Below are 18,112 nucleotides of genomic sequence, written 5' to 3'. Positions count from 1 at the left end.
CTAATTGGCTCTATAATAATAATAATCCCTGTTAGGATAACAGGCAAGGTTTGTAAATTTGGCCAAGGAACTACATTAGTTAAATAAAGTTGAGGCTGCATTCTACAGTTGCCTGATCTGTTTTTTAAAAAACCTTTTTTTTCTAAGCATAGTGAGATCATTAATTTTTGCCACCATAGATTTTTCCCAGGGTGTTGCTTTCCAAAGCAGGTTAGGAGTAGCCAAGCATAGACTGGTGGAGTATACAGGCGTCAGAGACTTGAAACCAACTGGGGGACATTGCTTTTTGTGAGGGAGCAAAATGGGCGGACAACCAAATAAGAAAAGCCACTGTGTCATCTGTATAGTGACGTGGCGCTGTGGTGCTGCCCTCGTCAGTGGCCCCAGGGATCCTCAGCCCCCTGGAATGCCCCCAGCTCAGGCTGTCCTCCGAAAGTCCCTGACACCTCCACACTCGGAGCACCTCGTGTTATTACTAACGTGGAGAGTGGGCTTAGGATTAGACCTGTTGTCAGGAGCTCCCCTTACAAGTTGTATTTTAACGTGTCTGAAACTCCTCCCATGTAAACCAAACACTCAAGTCTACCTGTTGGGTTGATACACATCAAACATAAAAGTAGTAGAATAAGGCCAGAGACTTAAATAGATGACAGGAAACGTTTTCTCCATTTCTTCCTTCTCCTCCCCTTCTTCCCTCCCGTCAACTCCCCTCATGTGAGGAAGGTCATGCAGGTTTCTGTTTTGTAGATGAGATAACTGACCTCAACTGTATCAACACAATGGATTAGTGTTAGCCCCGCTCAGAGCCTTTTCTGTGCTGGCAGAACACATTCATGGCCTGATGTGCGCATAACGCTGTCTCCTCACCATGCATGAGGCGTCTCCCTGCAGGAGCTCGGCTCGTTCCTCAGCACTGCTGGTTCTCACAGGACCTCTGCAGCCCAGCCCACTAAGATGCACTTGTAGGCATGACACTGACAGCTGTAGAGGGTTTTCATCCACCCTGCTGCCTCCTGGGCTTTTTGTTGAGACCTCACAGGCCTTATAGGATGTTGTTTTAACTAGAAAACAGATCAGTGAAGGATCTCCTGAAGAAGGTGAGGCCATCGGTGTTTCAAGAGCATGGCTCACATACTGCCCAGCCAGTCCTAGGGTGCTCCTTTTTTTTTATTGTTTATTGGGGTGTAGTTGATTTACAGTGTTGTTTTAGTTTCAGGTGTACAGCAGAGCGACTCAGTTATGCATATAGCCACTCTTTTTTTAAGGTTCTTTTCCCATATAGGCTACTATGGAGTATTGAGTAGAGCTCCTCGTGCTATACAGCAGATTTTTACTAGTTATCTATTTTACATAAATCTCCCAGTTTATCCCTCCCTCCTTTGTCCCCGGGTAACCGTAAGTCTGTTATCTACATTCATAACTATTTCTGTTTTGTAAAGAAGTTCATTTGTTCCCATTTTTTAGATTCCACATATAAGCGATATCATATGACATTTGTCTTTCTGTGTCTGACTTATTTCACTGAGTATGACAATCTCTAGATCCATCCATGTTGCTGCCAATGGCATTTTTTTATTTTTTATGGCTGAATAATATTCCATTGTATATACATATATGCTTTTTTATTAATTTTTATTGGAGTATAGTTGCTTTATAATGTGTTAGTTACACAGCAGAGTGAATCAGCTACACATATACATGTATCTCCTCTTTTTAAAGTTTCCTTCCCATTTGGGTTACCACAGAGCAGAGCAGAGCTCCCTGTGCAATACAGTCAGTCTCATTCATTATCTACTGTATACATAGTATCAGTAGTGTATACATCAATCTCAATCTCCTAATTCATCCCACCTCCCTTTCCCCCTTGGTATCTATACATTTGTTCTCTACCTCTGTCTCTGTTTCTGTTTTGCAAATAAGATAATCTGTACCATTTTTCTAGATTCCACATATATGTGTCAATATTACAGTTTTTGTTTCCCTCTTTCTGACTTAACTTCAGTCTGTATGAGTCTCTAGGATCATCCACATCTCTACAAATGATTCAGTTTCGTTCCTTTTTATGGCTGAGTGATATTCTTTTTCAAAATTTATTTATTTTATTAAATATATAAATAGGAGGCTAATTACTTCACAATATTGTTGAATAATATTCTTTATCCATTCCTCTGTTGATGGAAATTTAGCTTGCTTTCCTGTCCTGGCTGTTGTAAATGCTGCTGCTGCCATTAACATTGGTGTGCATGTATCTTTTCAAATTATGGTTTTCTCCAAATACATGCCAAGGAGTGGGATTGCTGGCTCATATGGTAGTTCTGTTTTTAGTGTTTAAGGAACCTCCATACTGTTCTCCATAATGACTATCAATTTACATACCCCCCAATGCTGTAGGAGGGTTCTCTTTTCTCCACACCCTCTCCAGCATTTATTGTTTTGTAGGTTTTTTGATGATGCCCATTCTGACCAGTGTGCGATGATACCTCATTGTAGTTTTGATTTGCATTTCTGTAATAATTAGTGATGTTGAGCATCTCTTCAAGTGGTTTTTGCTCATCTGTATGTCTTCTTTGGAGAAATGTCTGTTTAGATCTTTTGCCTGCCCAGGTAGCTCAGCTGGTAGAGCATCAGACTTTTACTCAGAGGGCCCAGGGTTCAAGTCCCTGTCCAGGTGCCAAAATTAAATAAATACATCTTTTACCCATGTTTTGATTGGGTTATTTGTTTGATACTGAGCTACATGAGCTGTTTGTACCTAGTGTGGGTAAAACCTTCTGGGTCCCTTGAAAGTGACTGTCAGGCTTTTTCCAGGCCAATACCAAGAGCATGGCAAGTGGAGGAGACCCCTGGGCCTGGGCCGCCCAGTTCACATCTGGGCTGTGCCACCAACCCGTGTGACCTTGGGCGCCTCCTGCCCAGGAGCTTAGTTCCTTCAAATGTAAGATGAGGGTGACGAAAGAACCAGCCTCTTAGGGTGTCTGGTGATTAGATGAGGTGAGATAATACAAGTTCAGGGCGCAGAGCACGCTGGCACACAGTAATCACTTGCTCCATAACTGTTAGCTGTTAGTGGTGGTTACTCCTTTTTCACATCATAGAAAACTTAAATCAGCATTTTCTTCCTCTGCTGTGAAAAGTCACTGTACTGTTTCTTTTCAGTTGTGGTCTTGTAGTTGGTGGGGTTTTTTAATGGATATTTTTCAGTCAGTCTGTCACGATTCCCATGTCCAGCCTCACACACTTTCTTCCTTCACAGCTGGTTCTAAGAGAAATCTCCTCAGGAGATGTTCTGCCGGTGTTTCCCTCCTGTCTCCAGTCAGCTTAGCAACATACCAGCTTATTTTATTATTTCTTCACCTAATTCGTTATTAACTGTGAGCTCACTGAGAGTTTTGCGGTATTGGGAAATGAAGGTGAGAGGTCAGATTCTGTGCCTTGTGGGTGGGAATTTTAGGAGAGGTTTTTTCTGTTTGCAGGTGAAGCAGGAAGTATGGCATCACTGCTTTCTGAAGTCAGTTTCACTTTAGGCAAAAGGGTTAAATATTAAGGACCTCTAATTTGAAACAGCTTCTGTGTGTGTGTGTGCTGTCACTTTAGCCATGTCTGAATCTTTGTGACCCCATGGACTGTAGCCCACCAGGCTCCTCTGTCCATGGGTTTCTCCAAGCAGGAATACTGGAGTGGGTTACCATGCCCTCCTCCAGGGGACCTTCCGGACCCAGGGATCAAACCCCCGCATCCCTTATGTCTCCTACATAGGCAAGTGGATTCTTTACCAGTAGCGCCACCTAGGTAGCCCTCTTGAAACAGTTGCTGCTGCTACTGCTGCTAAGTCGCTTCAGTCGTGTCCGACTCTGTGCGACCCCATAGACGGCAGCCCACCAGGCTCCCCCGTCCCTGGGATTCTCCAGGCAAGAATACTGGAGTGGGTTGCCATTTCCTTCTCCAATGCATGAAAGTGAAAAGTGAAAGTGTAGTCGGCTTCAGTTCAGTTCAGTTCAGTTCAGTCGCTCAGTCGTGTCCCGACTCTTTGCGACCCCATGAATCACAGCACGCCAGGCCTCCCTGTCCATCACTAACTCCCGGAGTTCACCCAGACTCACGTCCATCAAGTCAGTGACGCCATCCAGCCATCTCATCCTCTGTCGTCCCCTTCTCCTCCTGCCCACAATCCCTCCCAGCATCAGAGTCTTTTCCAGTGAGTTAACTCTTTGCATGAGGTGGCCAAAGTACTGGAGTTTCAGCTTTAGCATCAGTCCTTCCAAAGAAATCCCAGGGCTGATCTCCTTCAGAATGGACTGGTTGGATCTCCTTGCAGTCCAAGGGACTCTCAAGAGTCTTCTCCAACACCACAGTTCAAAAGCATCAATTCTGCGGTGCTCAGCCTTCTTCACAGTCCAACTCTCACATCCATACATGACCACAGGAAAAACCATAGTCTTGATTAGACGAACCTTTGTTGGCAAAGTAATGTCTCTGCTTTTGAATATGCTATCTAGGTTGGTCATAACTTTCCTTCCAAGGAGTAGTGTCTTTTAATTTCATGGCTGCAATCACCATCTGCAGTGATGTTGGAGCCCAGAAAAATAAAGTCTGACACTGTTTCCACTGTTTTCCCATCTATTTCCCATGAAGTGATGGGACCGGATGCCATGATCTTCGTTTTCTGAATGTTGAGCTTTAAGCCAACTTTTTCACTCTCCACTTTCACTTTCATCAAGAGGCTTTTGAGTTCCTCTTCACTTTGTGCCATAAGGGTGGTGTCATCTGCATATCTGAGGTTATTTGATATTTCTCCCGGCAATCTTGATTCCAGCTTGTGTTTCTTACAGTCCAGCGTTTCTCATGATGTACTCTGCATAGAAGTTAAATAAGCAGGGTGACAGTATACAGCCTTGACGTACTCCTTTTCCTATTTGGAACCAGTCTGTTGTTCCATGTCCAGTTCTAACTGTTATGGTAGCAAAAGTCTTAACTGTATAAGAAATAAAGACAGACTTGATAGTGAGGCCAAGGCAAGAGAAAGTGGGAAATATGGCTCTCATTACGTCCATTCTGCTCCAACTCTGCCCCCATCTCCACCAGCAAATTCCAGAACCGCCAGCAGTAAGGCTCCTGGAGTGCAGAGGAGACAATCGTATCACAAAATTAGACCAAGAGCCGATGTCTCTCACATTCTAGGCTCAGCCTTCTCATGTGGGAAGACAATTAGGAATGGAGATGCTGGGATTTTTATTTCAGGGCCTTGTTTATTGTGAAGAATAAGACATGATCAGGCAGAGCTCAGTCTCCCATGAGTACCTCTGTCTGCATGTATGACTCGGAAGGCTCTGTATCCAGAATGCCTGGTGTTATTATACATATTCCTAGGAACTCAGCCTTTGGGGTGGCAGCGATCAGAGTTGTTTCCTGTATCAAGCTTGATGTGCTTATGAGGCCTGTGAATCCCGAAAGCCCTGGTTTGTTTTCTTCCTTGCAGCGGATGTAATTACAGTGCTCACTTCCACCCATCTGGGAGGCACTGAGCTTTGAAATGGGCTAGCACACTCGCTCTGCCCTGCGTCCCTCTCCCTGGGGCTCTCCCAGATCATCAGGGCCTCGTTTTCCACTGGATTTACTTTAATTCTGAGTGTTACAAGGACATGTCCGGGGCTGTCATTGCTTCTTCCTCTTCATGTTCAGCTAGTTTAATTTTCAGCTCTTGTTACTGGACTTCATTACATGGGAGGAAAGAAATTTGCTCTAGCAGATAGTTTCTTTCTCTTCCAATTGGAGAATCACTCCTGATCAGTTCTGTGCCTGTGGGTTAGATGGTCTAGGTTTGGTGCTTTGTTTAAGGATAAAGCACTGTAAAGCAGAGACTGAGACTGTGTTCACGTTTGGCGCTCCCACTTTTCTTTTGAGCATGGCACTGATTTAGCAAATCAGTTTCTCTGTACAGCATCTTAGGCTGAATCTACTGTTTCTCTTCAGCCCTATCATGGGTCTTGGTGACAGCGCCCTAGTTGGTTGCCTTAGTTTGCTTCTGATGCTGCAGTAAGATCCCCAATTAGCTTCAGTAAACACCGCTACCTTCAGCCTTTGTGCCCCGAATGCCTGTGGTCTCACGGCACCCAGATGGCAGTGTGGCCCTGATAGCACTGCCCTTCAATAGGTCAGAACACAGACCCATCAGAGCAGTGGGACCTGCTCAGGTTATACAGGGACCTATGGCCGGATTAGCACTCAAGTTCCCAGCTTCTCAGTCCAGTGCTGTGCCTTCCAGATGCTTTCCCCAGGCACAGACATAACACAGGCACAGCAGTCACGGCCATTTATTGACCATCAAAAAGGTGCCGGACCCACATGTCAGTGTGATCCTCACAATTCTGGAGAGTAGTGTTTTGCAGCTAATGAAGCTGAGAGAAGCTAAATAACTCAGCCAGAACTGCTCACTAGTCATCGCAGAATCCAGGTGGAGCCAGGGCTGTGTGAAGTCACACTTCCTGCTTTGCAAGTTCCAGGTGGTTGAGAAACACCTCAGTGACTATGTAAGTAGAAAATCTGCTCACCCTTCCCACGCCTCCATTGGTTTGATCAGAGGATAGTCATTTCATAGCTGTTCCGTGCTGGACCAAGCGCTAGGCCCCGTTAGTGGGAGACAGCGCCCTGTCTTCGGGGCGCTTCTTGCTCAAGGCTTCCCCCCACTGCCCCTTCTCTCTCTCCTGCAGCATCCACCCATCCCTCTCATTGCCAGAGTTGCCAGTCTTGTCTGCACTGTGCTCTGACGTCTCTTTTCTTTCTGTGTTCAGTGGCCACGTTAGGACTAGGTACACATGACCAGTATTGTGTGTAAACCGGGAGGCCCTCCTGTGCCTCCAGTTAGTAACACTTAAGTGAGGACTTGCGAAGTCCTAGGCTTCTACTGTGTACTCCTTAATCTTCTCAGCCACTTTATGTGGGGCAGCTGTCTTCACTGTGCTCATAGAAACCCTAGCTCAGAGAGAATAGGTAACTTGCCAGCGATTGTGGTGCCAGTGATGGTGATGCTGGGGTGTGGGCACAGGCAGGCAGGCTCTAGAGCCCAGGCTTTTGGCTGCCAGCCACTGCAGTGTCACGGGCAGGACATGCGAGGGAGGGTCCAGCACAGGCTATGCCAGAGCTACAACAGAAAGAGGCTTTTAACCAAGTCCCACGGGTTTGGTAGATTTCCCTTCCTTCTTAAAAGGGCTGGTATTTTCTGACATTTGAGAAATAATCCTTCCCCCTAAAGTGAATTACATAAAACGAAATAGATATTTCACTGAGATACAGGATAAACATGCCAGAAGTCACAAAGAATCTTTACAAAATCAAGTTCTTAGAAATAGGAAGACAATGCCAGTGATTTCACAATGGGCCAGGGAGAGCAAGCTGCTGCCCGCTCTGATTCCTAAGATGGACAACTCAGAGTAAAGGAAGATGTGGGATGTTCAGCAAATGTTGGTTGAACATTTTCTGGCTGCAGAGCACTGGGAATGAAGGATGAGTAAGAAGTAGTTCTGGTATTCAAGTTCCCAGGCTAACAGGGAGACAGCTAGACAATTACAGGAAGCACAGTATAGTTATGGGCCAGCCACGTGGCTGCTTATTTATTGACAGAAGTGCTCAGAGAGAGTGTCTCATGTGTGCAAGAGTGTAATCTGGACCCCAGAATGGTGTAATTTCAGGGACATTTTGACGATATATGTAGATAATGTGAGAGCGTTGTTTCAAATGCGGCTGCCCTGGTAAATATGGTGTATATGGTTATTATACCTCAGTAATCTCTCACGCTTTGCTTATCAACACTGGAGAAAATGAAATCGTCTTATGGATTTCTCATGGCCCAGAATCTATGAGATGTTAAGCTCCTCTTGATTGACTCATCTTTATACCCCAGGTGCTAATATAGCAGAGGTCCCAGAAATACCTGAACCAGAGAACTGGTCCCCATTCGTGAAGCCCGGAGGTGAGAGGGGATGAGCCTGCATAGGGTGGGGCATAAACCAGCTGAAGAGGACTCTGGACGAGCCCCCTCCCAGGGCCCTGTCCTGCCCCTCCTTCTTACCCCACCTCACTGCTGCACCCAAAGAGAAGCAGATAGAAATCCTCACCTTCATGAGGTATTAGTCATTCCCTGAATGCTTCCTTTTTTTTTTTTTTTTAAAGGCTCTGTCTTGTTCCAGGCAGGATTTTAAGACAGGTGAGCATCTGCTGGGTCCCAGGCACATCTACAGATAGCTCTGCTATCTCTTCAGATGATCTGTTCGCAGATAGACTTCCACAGAGACAGCACGGCCTGGCCAGGAACAGGGCATCCCATCCTGCAGCAGCTCTGCTTCCAGAGGGTTCCAGGGTGGCCCCAGCCTGCACCTTTGTTCAGTATCTGCGTTGTTCAGGATGATGGCTTGTTTCATCAGAAAGGACTTGTCACCTTAGTTATTTCACACCCATGGAACAACCACATTTTTCAGTTTCTGAAGGATGTCATTGGAAAATCCCTTCCCTAGGTATCTCCAAGGAGTGTAAGGGCCTCGAGCAGAATATGATGACAAGCCTGGAACTCAGAGTCACCCTGCATTGGCATATCATGTTTGAAATTATGGTTCTGGGTATGTGTTTGTGTGCACACTTACCTATTTATTACTCCAGCTTTTCTCTCCAGGAGAGGGGGACTAGGGTTTATAAGGTAGAGGCTCTTGTTATGACCCTTGATTGTGAATTTTTGATTCCTATTGAGCAGGTCTCGTAGCCTTTTTCTTCTCAATTTACACACCTGTGTTAACTTATATGGTAAAGTAGGTAGGTGTAGGGCCTGCAATTAAATCCAGTAAACCATGTGGCAGAAACATTAAATTTTCTTATTATACCTAAGGGTTGCTAAGATGAAAGTGAACTCAGTGAATGTTAAAAACATACCTAATTGGGACACCTTAGAAAAAGAGAAATGCTGGTGGTTTGGTTGATGTGGTATAGTTGAATGTGAAGAAGGCAAATGCCCATAAGCTGAGCAGATTCTGCTCCCCTTAGGACGGGGTGAGGACAGGAAGTCCAGCTGTGCTGAGTGGTTCTGGGTACAGGTTAGCGGTGCTACTCCAAGTGTTGCCTGGAGGCTCGGACCCCACCCCGCACCTTCCAACCAGAATCTGCATTTTAACGAGATCTGTGTGGTTCTTATGCACATTCATACTGAAGAAGAGCTAGATCAGAAAATATGAGTTGGACCAGCATTTGAGACTCCTACACTTGCTGCCTCAGTGAGCAAACTCCAAAGGAGTGTATTCTGTGCCTGGATAGACTCATCAACTATGTAGTGCTTCCTGGGGACAAAAGCATGATGCTGTTTTTAACAGTACCATTTTATACTTTAAAAAATTTTTATTAGAGTACAGTCTATTTACAATGTTGTGTTACTTTCAGGTGTACAGCAAAGTGATTGAGTTATACATTACATATATTCATTCTTTTTCAGATTCTTTTCTATACAGGTTATTACAGAATATTGAGTAGCATTCCCTGTGCTGTATGCAGTAGGTCTTTCTTGTTCTTATTGTTGCTCAGTAACTAAGTTGTGTCTAACTCTTTGCAATCCCATGGACAGTAGGGGTCCTTGTTGGTTATCTATTTTATGTATAGTACTGTGTATACGTTAATCTGAAAGTCCTAATTTATTCCTCCCTTCCACGTTTCTTTTCCACATTTTCCCTTTGGTGACCATAAGTTTGTTTGTGAAATGTTAGTCTATTTCTGTTTTGTAAGTAAGTTCACTTGTACCATTTTTAAAATTAGATTGCATATACAAGTGATACATTTACCTTTCTCTGTCTTACTTCACTATGATACTCTCTAGGTCCATCCATGTTGCTGCAGATGGTATAGTTTGTTCTAATAGCTGAATAATATCCCATTGTTACATGTACTACATCTTTATCCATTCTTCTGTTGATGAACATTTAGACATTCTACGTCTTAGCTAGAGTGCTGCAGTGAACGCTGAGGTGCACGTATCTTTTCCAACTATGGTCTTCTCCAGATAAACGCCCATGGGTGGGATTGCTGGATCATATGGTAGTTCTGTTTTTAGTTTTTTAAGGAATAATTCAGGGCCTTTTGTGTTTCCATACAAATTAAAAATTTTGTTCTGGTTCTGTAGAAAATGCCGTTGGTAATTTGATAGGGATCGCACTGAGTCTGCAGATTGCCTTGGGTAGTATATTCATTGAGTGTTGCCTCTTCCAATCCAAGTACACGGTGTACCTTTCCGTTTGTGTTATCCGTTCAGTACTTTTATCAGCGTCTTAAGAGTTTTCTGAGCAGAGGTTATTTGCCTCCTCAGGTAGGTTTATGCCTGGATTTTTTTTTTTTTTTTTTTTTATGTGATGGCAAATAGGATTGTTTCCTTAATTTCTCTTTCATTGTTAGTGTATAAGAATGCAAGAGATTTCTGTGTATTAATTTTGTATCCTGCAACTTTACCAGATTCATTGATGACCCTAGTAGTTTTCTGGTAGCGGCCTTAGGGTTTTCTATGTATAGTATCATATCATCCGCAAACAATGAGGGCTTTACTTCTTTTCCAATTTGGAGTCCTTTTCTTTTTCTTCTCTGAGTGCCATGGCTAGGACTTTGAAAACTATGTTGAATGAAAGTAGTGAGAGTGGACATCCTTGTCTTGTTCCTAATTGTAGAAGGAATGCTTTTCGCTTGTCACCGTTGAGAGTGATCTGTGAGTGTGTCACGTGCATTTTTTACTTCTGATCTCACATGACCTTCACTTTCACAAAATGATTTGGCTTCCAAAATACATCCAATGATGAAATAAATGCAGAAATCTAGATTTTAAAAACCATGTGCCTATGGAAAATAATGTAAAACCTAACCTTGTTGCCACACGTCCTGTACAGCTGCTACTTAGCTGTACCGACCACTTGGCTTTGAGTTCCTTTGTGACAGAAGCAAAACAGAAAACACAATTGGCACAAAGTCTAGACAACTAGTAATTGTGTCCAGTACAGTTTTCTCGGCACAGGGCTCGATGGGCATGTCTTCGGTGGCTCGTCATCTGCATTTTCGTAACCAGCACAGCCGTGTATCTCCTGACAGCTTTTTCCTGCTTTTGTCATTTCGTCATTTTCCAGCTTGGCTTTTACAGCCTTCTTTTTAATCAACCACCTTAGCACCCCCACCCAGCGCCACCTTACCTAGTCCATTCCTGACTTTGTTCCACTTAGACCCTCCTTTAAACTCTATCATGGAGTAACCATGGAATCGGCAAAAGTAAGATCAGGGTGGTTTGGTCCCTTGTCATATGGACTGTGGGGATGGCAGGCCCCACAGCTGAGATGCTGAGTGACCAGTGAAAGGCAGGTGTCATCCATAACCAGTCCTGGCCCCAGTTCATGCCAGCAGTACTGGAGGGATGTGGAAAATTGGGGCAGGACCATGTTTTCCATTGTTAAGTCTCTCAAAAGTATTTATGTGTTTTTCTTCTTGCTTGTTTGAGCTTGGTTTGCAGTATTTTTCAAACCTTCAGATCATCTTTAGCTTGGAACGCCCCTGTGCATCTTACTTAGTATAAACTGAAGTGTGATACTCCACACAATTTCTCTCCAAGAACAGAATCATTTTTCTACCAAATTAGATTGAGAAGTGTTTCTTAAAGTGTCAAGGCAAGTTGGAACGTTCTCAAGAGTAGAGAGTGATCCCTCCAAGTGTCTGGAGACCCAGAGGTGTGAGTCTAGAATGAAAAGTGGGGCCTCTGTGGTCTATCCTCCTGTCTTCCCGGTGGCCTGGCTTGGGATTCCCACGGGCCAACCTCCGCCATCCCCATGTCACTGAGAGCGTCAGGAAGACTTGGGGCACCTGCGGCCTGGGCCGGTCTCCAGGAGAGCACAGCGGGATCCCACAAGCCCAGGTGCTGTGAGCGTCCTTACTGGCAGCTGCTCTCTCGATATTGAAACACATTCTTTCACAGAAGATGAAGCTGTGAAGCTGTTTCACACTCACGAGCATGGTTTATTCAGGGGTGGTGCTTATTTCCATTCTGTCTTAGTGCTTAGGGTTCTTCCCCCTAAGGGTGGGAAAATTTTGAAGAAAAGCAGCAAAGTCATTCCTAGGACACAAGTTTATATAACCTCTTAACACTGTAACGCTTTTCAAAGTTCAAATCCTTAGGGGCTGGGGAGGGCTAGACATGGCAACACCTTCCTCCTAGAGTGGTTATGAGGGTTCAGTGAGCTCATCCACAAAGAGCACACAGGGCCTGGCACGCAGGAAAGGCTCAGTACATGGTGACAGTTCCAAGTGGTGTTTACTTGTTCTCTGCCTCCCCTGTTCCTGCCAGGACTTCCTGTAAACAGAACAAGTCTTCAGACCCCCATCTGCAGCCCTTAAGTCCCAGAGCCCTCGCTCAGCTCTCAGGGATAGGCGCTCATGTTGACACCTTCCTCGTTGAAACACACCATCATTTAACTGAGGATGCTCTGAATTGTAGTAATAAAAACCAGCATATACTGAGCCCTTATTGGGGGGGGGGGGTGGCAAGCAGATAAAAGACATTTTATATAAAGGATCTCATCTAATTTAATATTCAGTAAGCCCATAAGGAAGCATTTTCCTCTCTCACAAGTCAGAGAAGGGACCTGCCTAAGGGTCACCCAGCAGGTTAGTGTCAGAACTTGTATTTCAGGTCACCTCTGACTCCAAAGCCTACAGCGGCCTCTGCCAGGATCCCATTTCTTCCTCCAGCTGTGAGCTGGATTGGATCCACAGAGAGCAGGATCACGGTGTTGGCACAGTAACCAGTGGGACAAGGCAAAACTGCTGGGGAAGCAAATTAGACTTTCCCTCTCCCCAAAACAGACTAAAATCTCAGTCCCTTGGGTAGCTATCAGCTTTATAGTAAGGCAGGGAAATGACGTAGTTTTTCATTTGTAACATGGCCCCACCACCAGCACAAAGAAGGGGATCTTTGCTGGTTGTATTCAGTGCTGGATGTGGGGGTGCAAGGCTGGGTGGAGCTAAATTCTCCATAGTAAAGGCAAAGAGGAACCGCGACACCCCAAAGGAAGCTCATAAGTATGGAAACACTGAGGCTACACGGAGAAGCCTTAGGGAGGTTGTCAGCCTAGAGCTGGCACTAAGGACCTGTGGGGGTGTGCACCACTTGTAATAAATATTCAGTACAGTAGCTCATGGATTGCTGGTAGCGTGGGTTTTCTTCCGCGTGAAGGAAGCACGGCATCATGTTCCATGGAGGCTGCCCTTGGATGTTATTAATCCTAGCGTTTCTGATTTCTCAGGCAACCTCAGAACCTGTTCTGGATCCACAGCAAATCCAAGCATTTGATCAGCTCTGCCATCTCTACCGAGGAAGTTCCAGGGTAATGTTCATGTGGTCATCTAGATGTTCATCTCCCTATTTATGATTACTGTTTTGGGAATGCCATGTCCCAGGTCCTCACTCCAGCCTCCTCCTCAGTCTGTAAGGTGCCCTGGCATCCCTGTCTTGGTGTGTGGAGCCCTGACCCTGGGGAGCACTGAGAACTTGGCAAAGGATGCAGAGGAAGTGGAAAGATCTCTGTCCCCTACGTACCCTGGGCTGAGGACACAGGAGGGCATCTGTGTTTGTGCTGCCTCCAGAGAAAGCAGGCCTAAGCCCAGTCCCTCATCTGGGAGCCTTGTTTTTACTGATGACTCCCAGATCTGCCCTAAGCCCCAGACTCTGCTGTACATCTGCACTGGTTGAATTTGTTTTGGCCATGAAAGATAAATGCCAAACTGTAGTGGCTTAACCAAGATAGAATTGCAAATGCAGGGATCCCAGGGCACATTCCATGAATATCTTTCTCGATTTCTTCTACTTAGTGGTTCTATCATCTCTAATATGTGGATTATACTCACGTGGTTCAACATGTTTGCCCCAGCTCCAACCATCACATCTGCGTTCTTGTTAGCAAGGGAGAAGAAAAGGAAGTTCATAAGCCCTCTATTTAAGGATAGTTCCTAGAAACTGTATACACCACTTCCACTTACCTTCTTTGTCCAGTACTTAGACACGTGACCTAACTGCAGTGGAGACTAGGGAACCTGGTCTTGATTCCAGAAGCCCTAACGCTACTGAATCCTGGAACTGTAAAAGAAGAGTACATATTTAGAGGGCTACTGGCAGTCATGCCCCAACACCCTGCTCTTCCTTGCCCCTGCCTGTCTCTGTGTGGCATTCTTTGTCATCCGGTCACCTGCTGGCACCCTGGGCTCATCCTTCCCACCCCACCCACTCCATAGGGCGGTCTCCTGTTTCTCCCCTTTCCCTCCAGCTCCCAGAGGTCACTGCAGGTCTTTTGTCCCTCTCTAGAGATTCTGCTGCGTGCAGGGCACCATCTCCAAGCCCCCAAGTCCTGTTACCCGCTGGCTTATAACACTTCCCAGGCTCTCCAGCCCCTGCAGGTGGAGTCATACTCAACCAGCTCTTCCTTGCCCCAGTCACACCTGAATTCTAGTCGGGCCAGATTTCTTCCCAACGCTTTCCTTGAGCTTGCACAGACTGTCTCTAGGCTCTTGTTTTTGTGCTGCACTCCCTTTTCCCATTCCCCACACACCTGCTAGGTTGGTGGCAGCCCAGAGGGAAAATGGTGTTCCATCTCTTGAGAGCTGGTCTGGACAGAGGCTTTTCTTCCAGGAGGTTCACTGACCTGGCTTCACCTTGCCCCTTCCTAAGCCCGGCTCTGCCCCAGGAGTGGGGTTTCTGGGCCTTTGATTCTCAGGAAGTTCTGCTTCACACTATTGAGCCACTATTTGGGCCCAGTCAATTTCCAGAACACTTAAGGTACAGAAGTGGAAAACAAAAAATATTTTTGTGACTGATCCTTTCACTTCAGTGTCTGAGTGTGAACGAACTTGGTGTTTATGTAGCCTCTGTTGCCTGTCCTGTTACGGCATCGTATGCAGAGAATGCCAGTGGCTGGTGGCAGCCCAGAGGGTTACAGAAGATGGGAAGTGGCGTGGGTGGGGCTTGTGCAGAGCGCGGGACCCGCCTCTGTAACCTGCTCGACAACAGTGGGAGTCCCCGCAGGGAGCCTGGTTCGGGACTCTGCCTCGGACCACAGTCCCATGTCTGAGCAGGGCCAGGTACTGGAGTGTTTTAGGTAAATCGGCACTGTGAACCAAGGCTCTTCAGACGTCTCCCCAGTTACCACAGCCTCTGCAGTGAGTTTTCAACAGAAGGACAGACACGTGTAAGCCTCCTGCCACTGTCATCTAGGTGAGGAAAGAACCCTTATCAGAGGTCAGAGGGCAGTAGAAGACAGCCAGCCTGGAGGAGGCGGGAAGAGAGCAGGTGACAGGTGTCATCTCCAGGGGAGGCAGAGCCGCAGGCCACCCGGCCGACCGGAAACTGTCCCGGGGACCGGAGCTTGAACCCCAGGCTACCACTCACCCCTGGGGTGAACCGGCTACTTCACTTCTCGGAGCTCTGGGTTTTTTCCCCAGAAGGTGGTTGTGGAGGATCACATTGCATGTGAAAGACCTGGTGGCAGGATCTAGCAGCCTGGAAGGCGCTGGGGGCAGTCACCTGGGGCTATGCGAAGTCCTGGCATCAGGAGGCCTGCCCCGCCGTAGGTGCCGGCTCAGTCCTCACAGCCGCTGCCCCTGCGGGTAAAGTTCAGCTGTGGCACCCTTCTCTGCTCTGACCGTCAAGGGCAGCTTGGGGCTAGGTCATCAGGCTCTGTGCCTCATCTTCCCGGCGGGCAGCGGGCTAGATCAACAGTCTGCCTGCCCTGGCAGGTCCCCCAGCACTGAGCCTGTAACAGGGAGGGTGTCACTGCTGGACACTGAAGCACGGAGGGCACCTGGAGAAGGTGGCATCCGTGAGTGGCAGCTGGGGCGTCCATCGGGAACTATCTGGATCATGAAGGCAAGGACGCAGAGCCAGAGATCACCACTCACTCTGAGGAAAGCCCACTAAGGAGAGAGGGAGTTTGGAGTGAGCTGGGCAGCAGGGTCACGTGCCTGCAGAAGGTACACAGCATGAGGGAGGCTCAGAAAGTATCACAGTGTGACATGCCTGTGAGACTTACCATGTCCAGCCTCCTCGTCGTTAAAGGAGGAAATTTAGGCCTTACCAGAGGATGTGAACATGTGCAGAGTCACCGTGGTGGTTAGCTAGATGTGGATGCAGGTGTGGGGTCCGTGCCCAGTCTTACCTCCAGCCCCCGCTGACTGCGTCCTCTCCTCTGCAGCTGGCCCTCCTCACGGAACTCTCCCAGAATCGCAGTGGCGAGAGCTGCAGGCCATTTGGAGGGTCCCAGAGTGGCCCCGCCTTCAACAGCATCTTCCAGAAGGAGAACTTCCAGCTGCAGCTCATTCCTCCCCCGGTGACTGAGGACTGAAGTCTTTCCTCGGCCTGGAGCCCCGAGACAGGCCAGCAAGGGGAGGGGTTACCTGAGGACCCCATGCCCCCCAGCCACAGAGACTCTGGCCCTCCCGATGTTGTTGCAGCCTGGGCACCAGACTGATTTTGTTTTGCTTATTAAGCAAATGAACATGATGTACCTGCATCCAGTTATTTAAGGATATGTGTTTTTGTCTGTTGGACTCTCCCCCAAGAGTGGAGAACAGGCAGAGCTCTGTGGGCAGCAGCCCAGTCCATGGCCACCCCAGCCCCTCTGCTCCTGCCAGTGGTTAGTATGGGGTGCCATTGCCTCCTGCTGCCAGAGGGACAGTGGTCGCTGGGCTGCAACATCAAGGAAGCCTGCGCTGGAGGGAGCGAAGGGCTGTGGGGGCCAGGGCACCTCCCTTGCCTCACGTTTGTGTTGAAGCCCGTTTGAGTGTTAGCATCTGCCGTCTCTAACAATAAATGCCTCCCGTTCATGCCCTTCAGGCCTGCTGACTGTCTCACTCTCCGTCTACCAAGTCACAAAGGACGTTCAGAACCTGTGTGGCCACAGTTCAGTTCTATTAGCTCAAAGTCAAGGCCCTGACTGGGGCAGCCCTGCCTTTATTCCATAAGCAGCCACGTCGCAGGCTCCATCCAGACCACCAGCCGCCCAGGTGCTCCTCGGCCAGGGTCCAGGCCGCCAGAGCAGGATTTTCACATTTCTTGGCCCAAGAACTTTGTACATCATTGAGCCAACCACCACAGGAGAGCACACCACACAGGCAGAGACTGGGTGTCCACCCCTCAGACTCAGGGCCGGCCAGGCTCCCAGAGCTGTAGAGCAGTGCTCCGGTCCAGCTCCAGGTCCGACGCCCACAGCTCCTACCACCCCAGTAACCGTCCACACCCCAGCTCTCCAGGTGACAGGCATCACCCTGGGCCCTTTCTAATCCCCTCGAACAACCCCCAGGAAATCCATGTAGAAACTACATAGAAATGCTAATAGAAAAGAAATCCTGCTTCTGCCACATCCTGGCTGTGATCCTGAGCAAGTCAGTTCACCTCTCTCAGCTTCCATTTCTTTATAAGATAAAAACTAAATGAGCCCGTGCCTGAGAACGCGAAGTGCAGACATGTGCCATACTGCCCAGATATGTGAGCTGAACTCTTAGCACAGAAATTCCGCAAGGTGGTGGCATGGGGGGGTGCACGAAGGCCACAGTACAAGACCAGCAATCAGACGCACGAGGGTCTCAACCCCATCCTGCAGACAAGCAAGCTGAGGTTTACACAGGAAAATTTAACCAGGGCGACACACACAGTGGTAGACCACAGATCCGAACTCAGAACTGAGTCCAGAGCCAGTGATGTCACTCCACAAGCTCCGTATCAGAAGGTTTCTTGATTTCTTGATGATGAGTCTAAAATCAAAGCCAAAGGAGCTTGACAATCTCAAAGCAAAATGCAGCGCTTGCTGCCCTTCCTCAGTCTATACTCGAAGGAGCCAAGGCAGTTAGTTCACTGCACATCCGAGCCCCCGTTCACACCAGGACCAGTAAACACCAGCACGGCTCTCCTCCAGCCCTTCCCTGATTTATCAGTCCCAAGAGTTCCTTGTTATTCGAGTCACAGTACCACTGAACAAAGGCTGACAGCTTTGTACCCAGGTCATGCCTCCTGGGTTGGATTTGAAGAGCCCTCGTCTCATCTGAGGGTAGGTGAGAAACTGACCCCATGGCC

The 18,112-nt window shown here is 47.4% G+C and overlaps 1 protein-coding gene and 1 non-coding gene across 6 annotated transcripts in view; both read left to right on the top strand.

Annotated features, from left to right (window-relative positions):
• The window catches only part of VPS8 (VPS8 subunit of CORVET complex), a 291,024-nt gene extending 274,149 nt beyond the window's left edge, over positions 1-16,875 (top strand). For all 5 annotated transcript variants that reach the window (XM_024995281.2, XM_024995278.2, XM_024995290.2 and 2 more), the window contains 2 exons: positions 13,299-13,379; positions 16,236-16,875. In XM_024995281.2, coding sequence (XP_024851049.1) covers positions 13,299-13,379; positions 16,236-16,385 — 231 coding nt within the window. In that variant the 3' untranslated portion in view covers positions 16,386-16,875. The remainder of the gene's footprint in view (positions 1-13,298; positions 13,380-16,235) is intronic.
• On the top strand, positions 2,599-2,671 carry TRNAK-UUU (transfer RNA lysine (anticodon UUU)). The gene has a single exon. It is a non-coding gene; the product is annotated as a tRNA-Lys (tRNA).
• Positions 16,876-18,112: the final 1,237 nt, after the last annotated feature.

The sequence above is a fragment of the Bos taurus genome, chromosome 1 (assembly GCF_002263795.3).
Source record: "Bos taurus isolate L1 Dominette 01449 registration number 42190680 breed Hereford chromosome 1, ARS-UCD2.0, whole genome shotgun sequence".
Lineage (NCBI taxonomy): Eukaryota > Metazoa > Chordata > Mammalia > Artiodactyla > Bovidae > Bos > Bos taurus.
The sequence above is the reverse complement of the archived record's forward strand: the minus strand, read 5'-3'. Positions and strand labels throughout refer to the sequence as shown.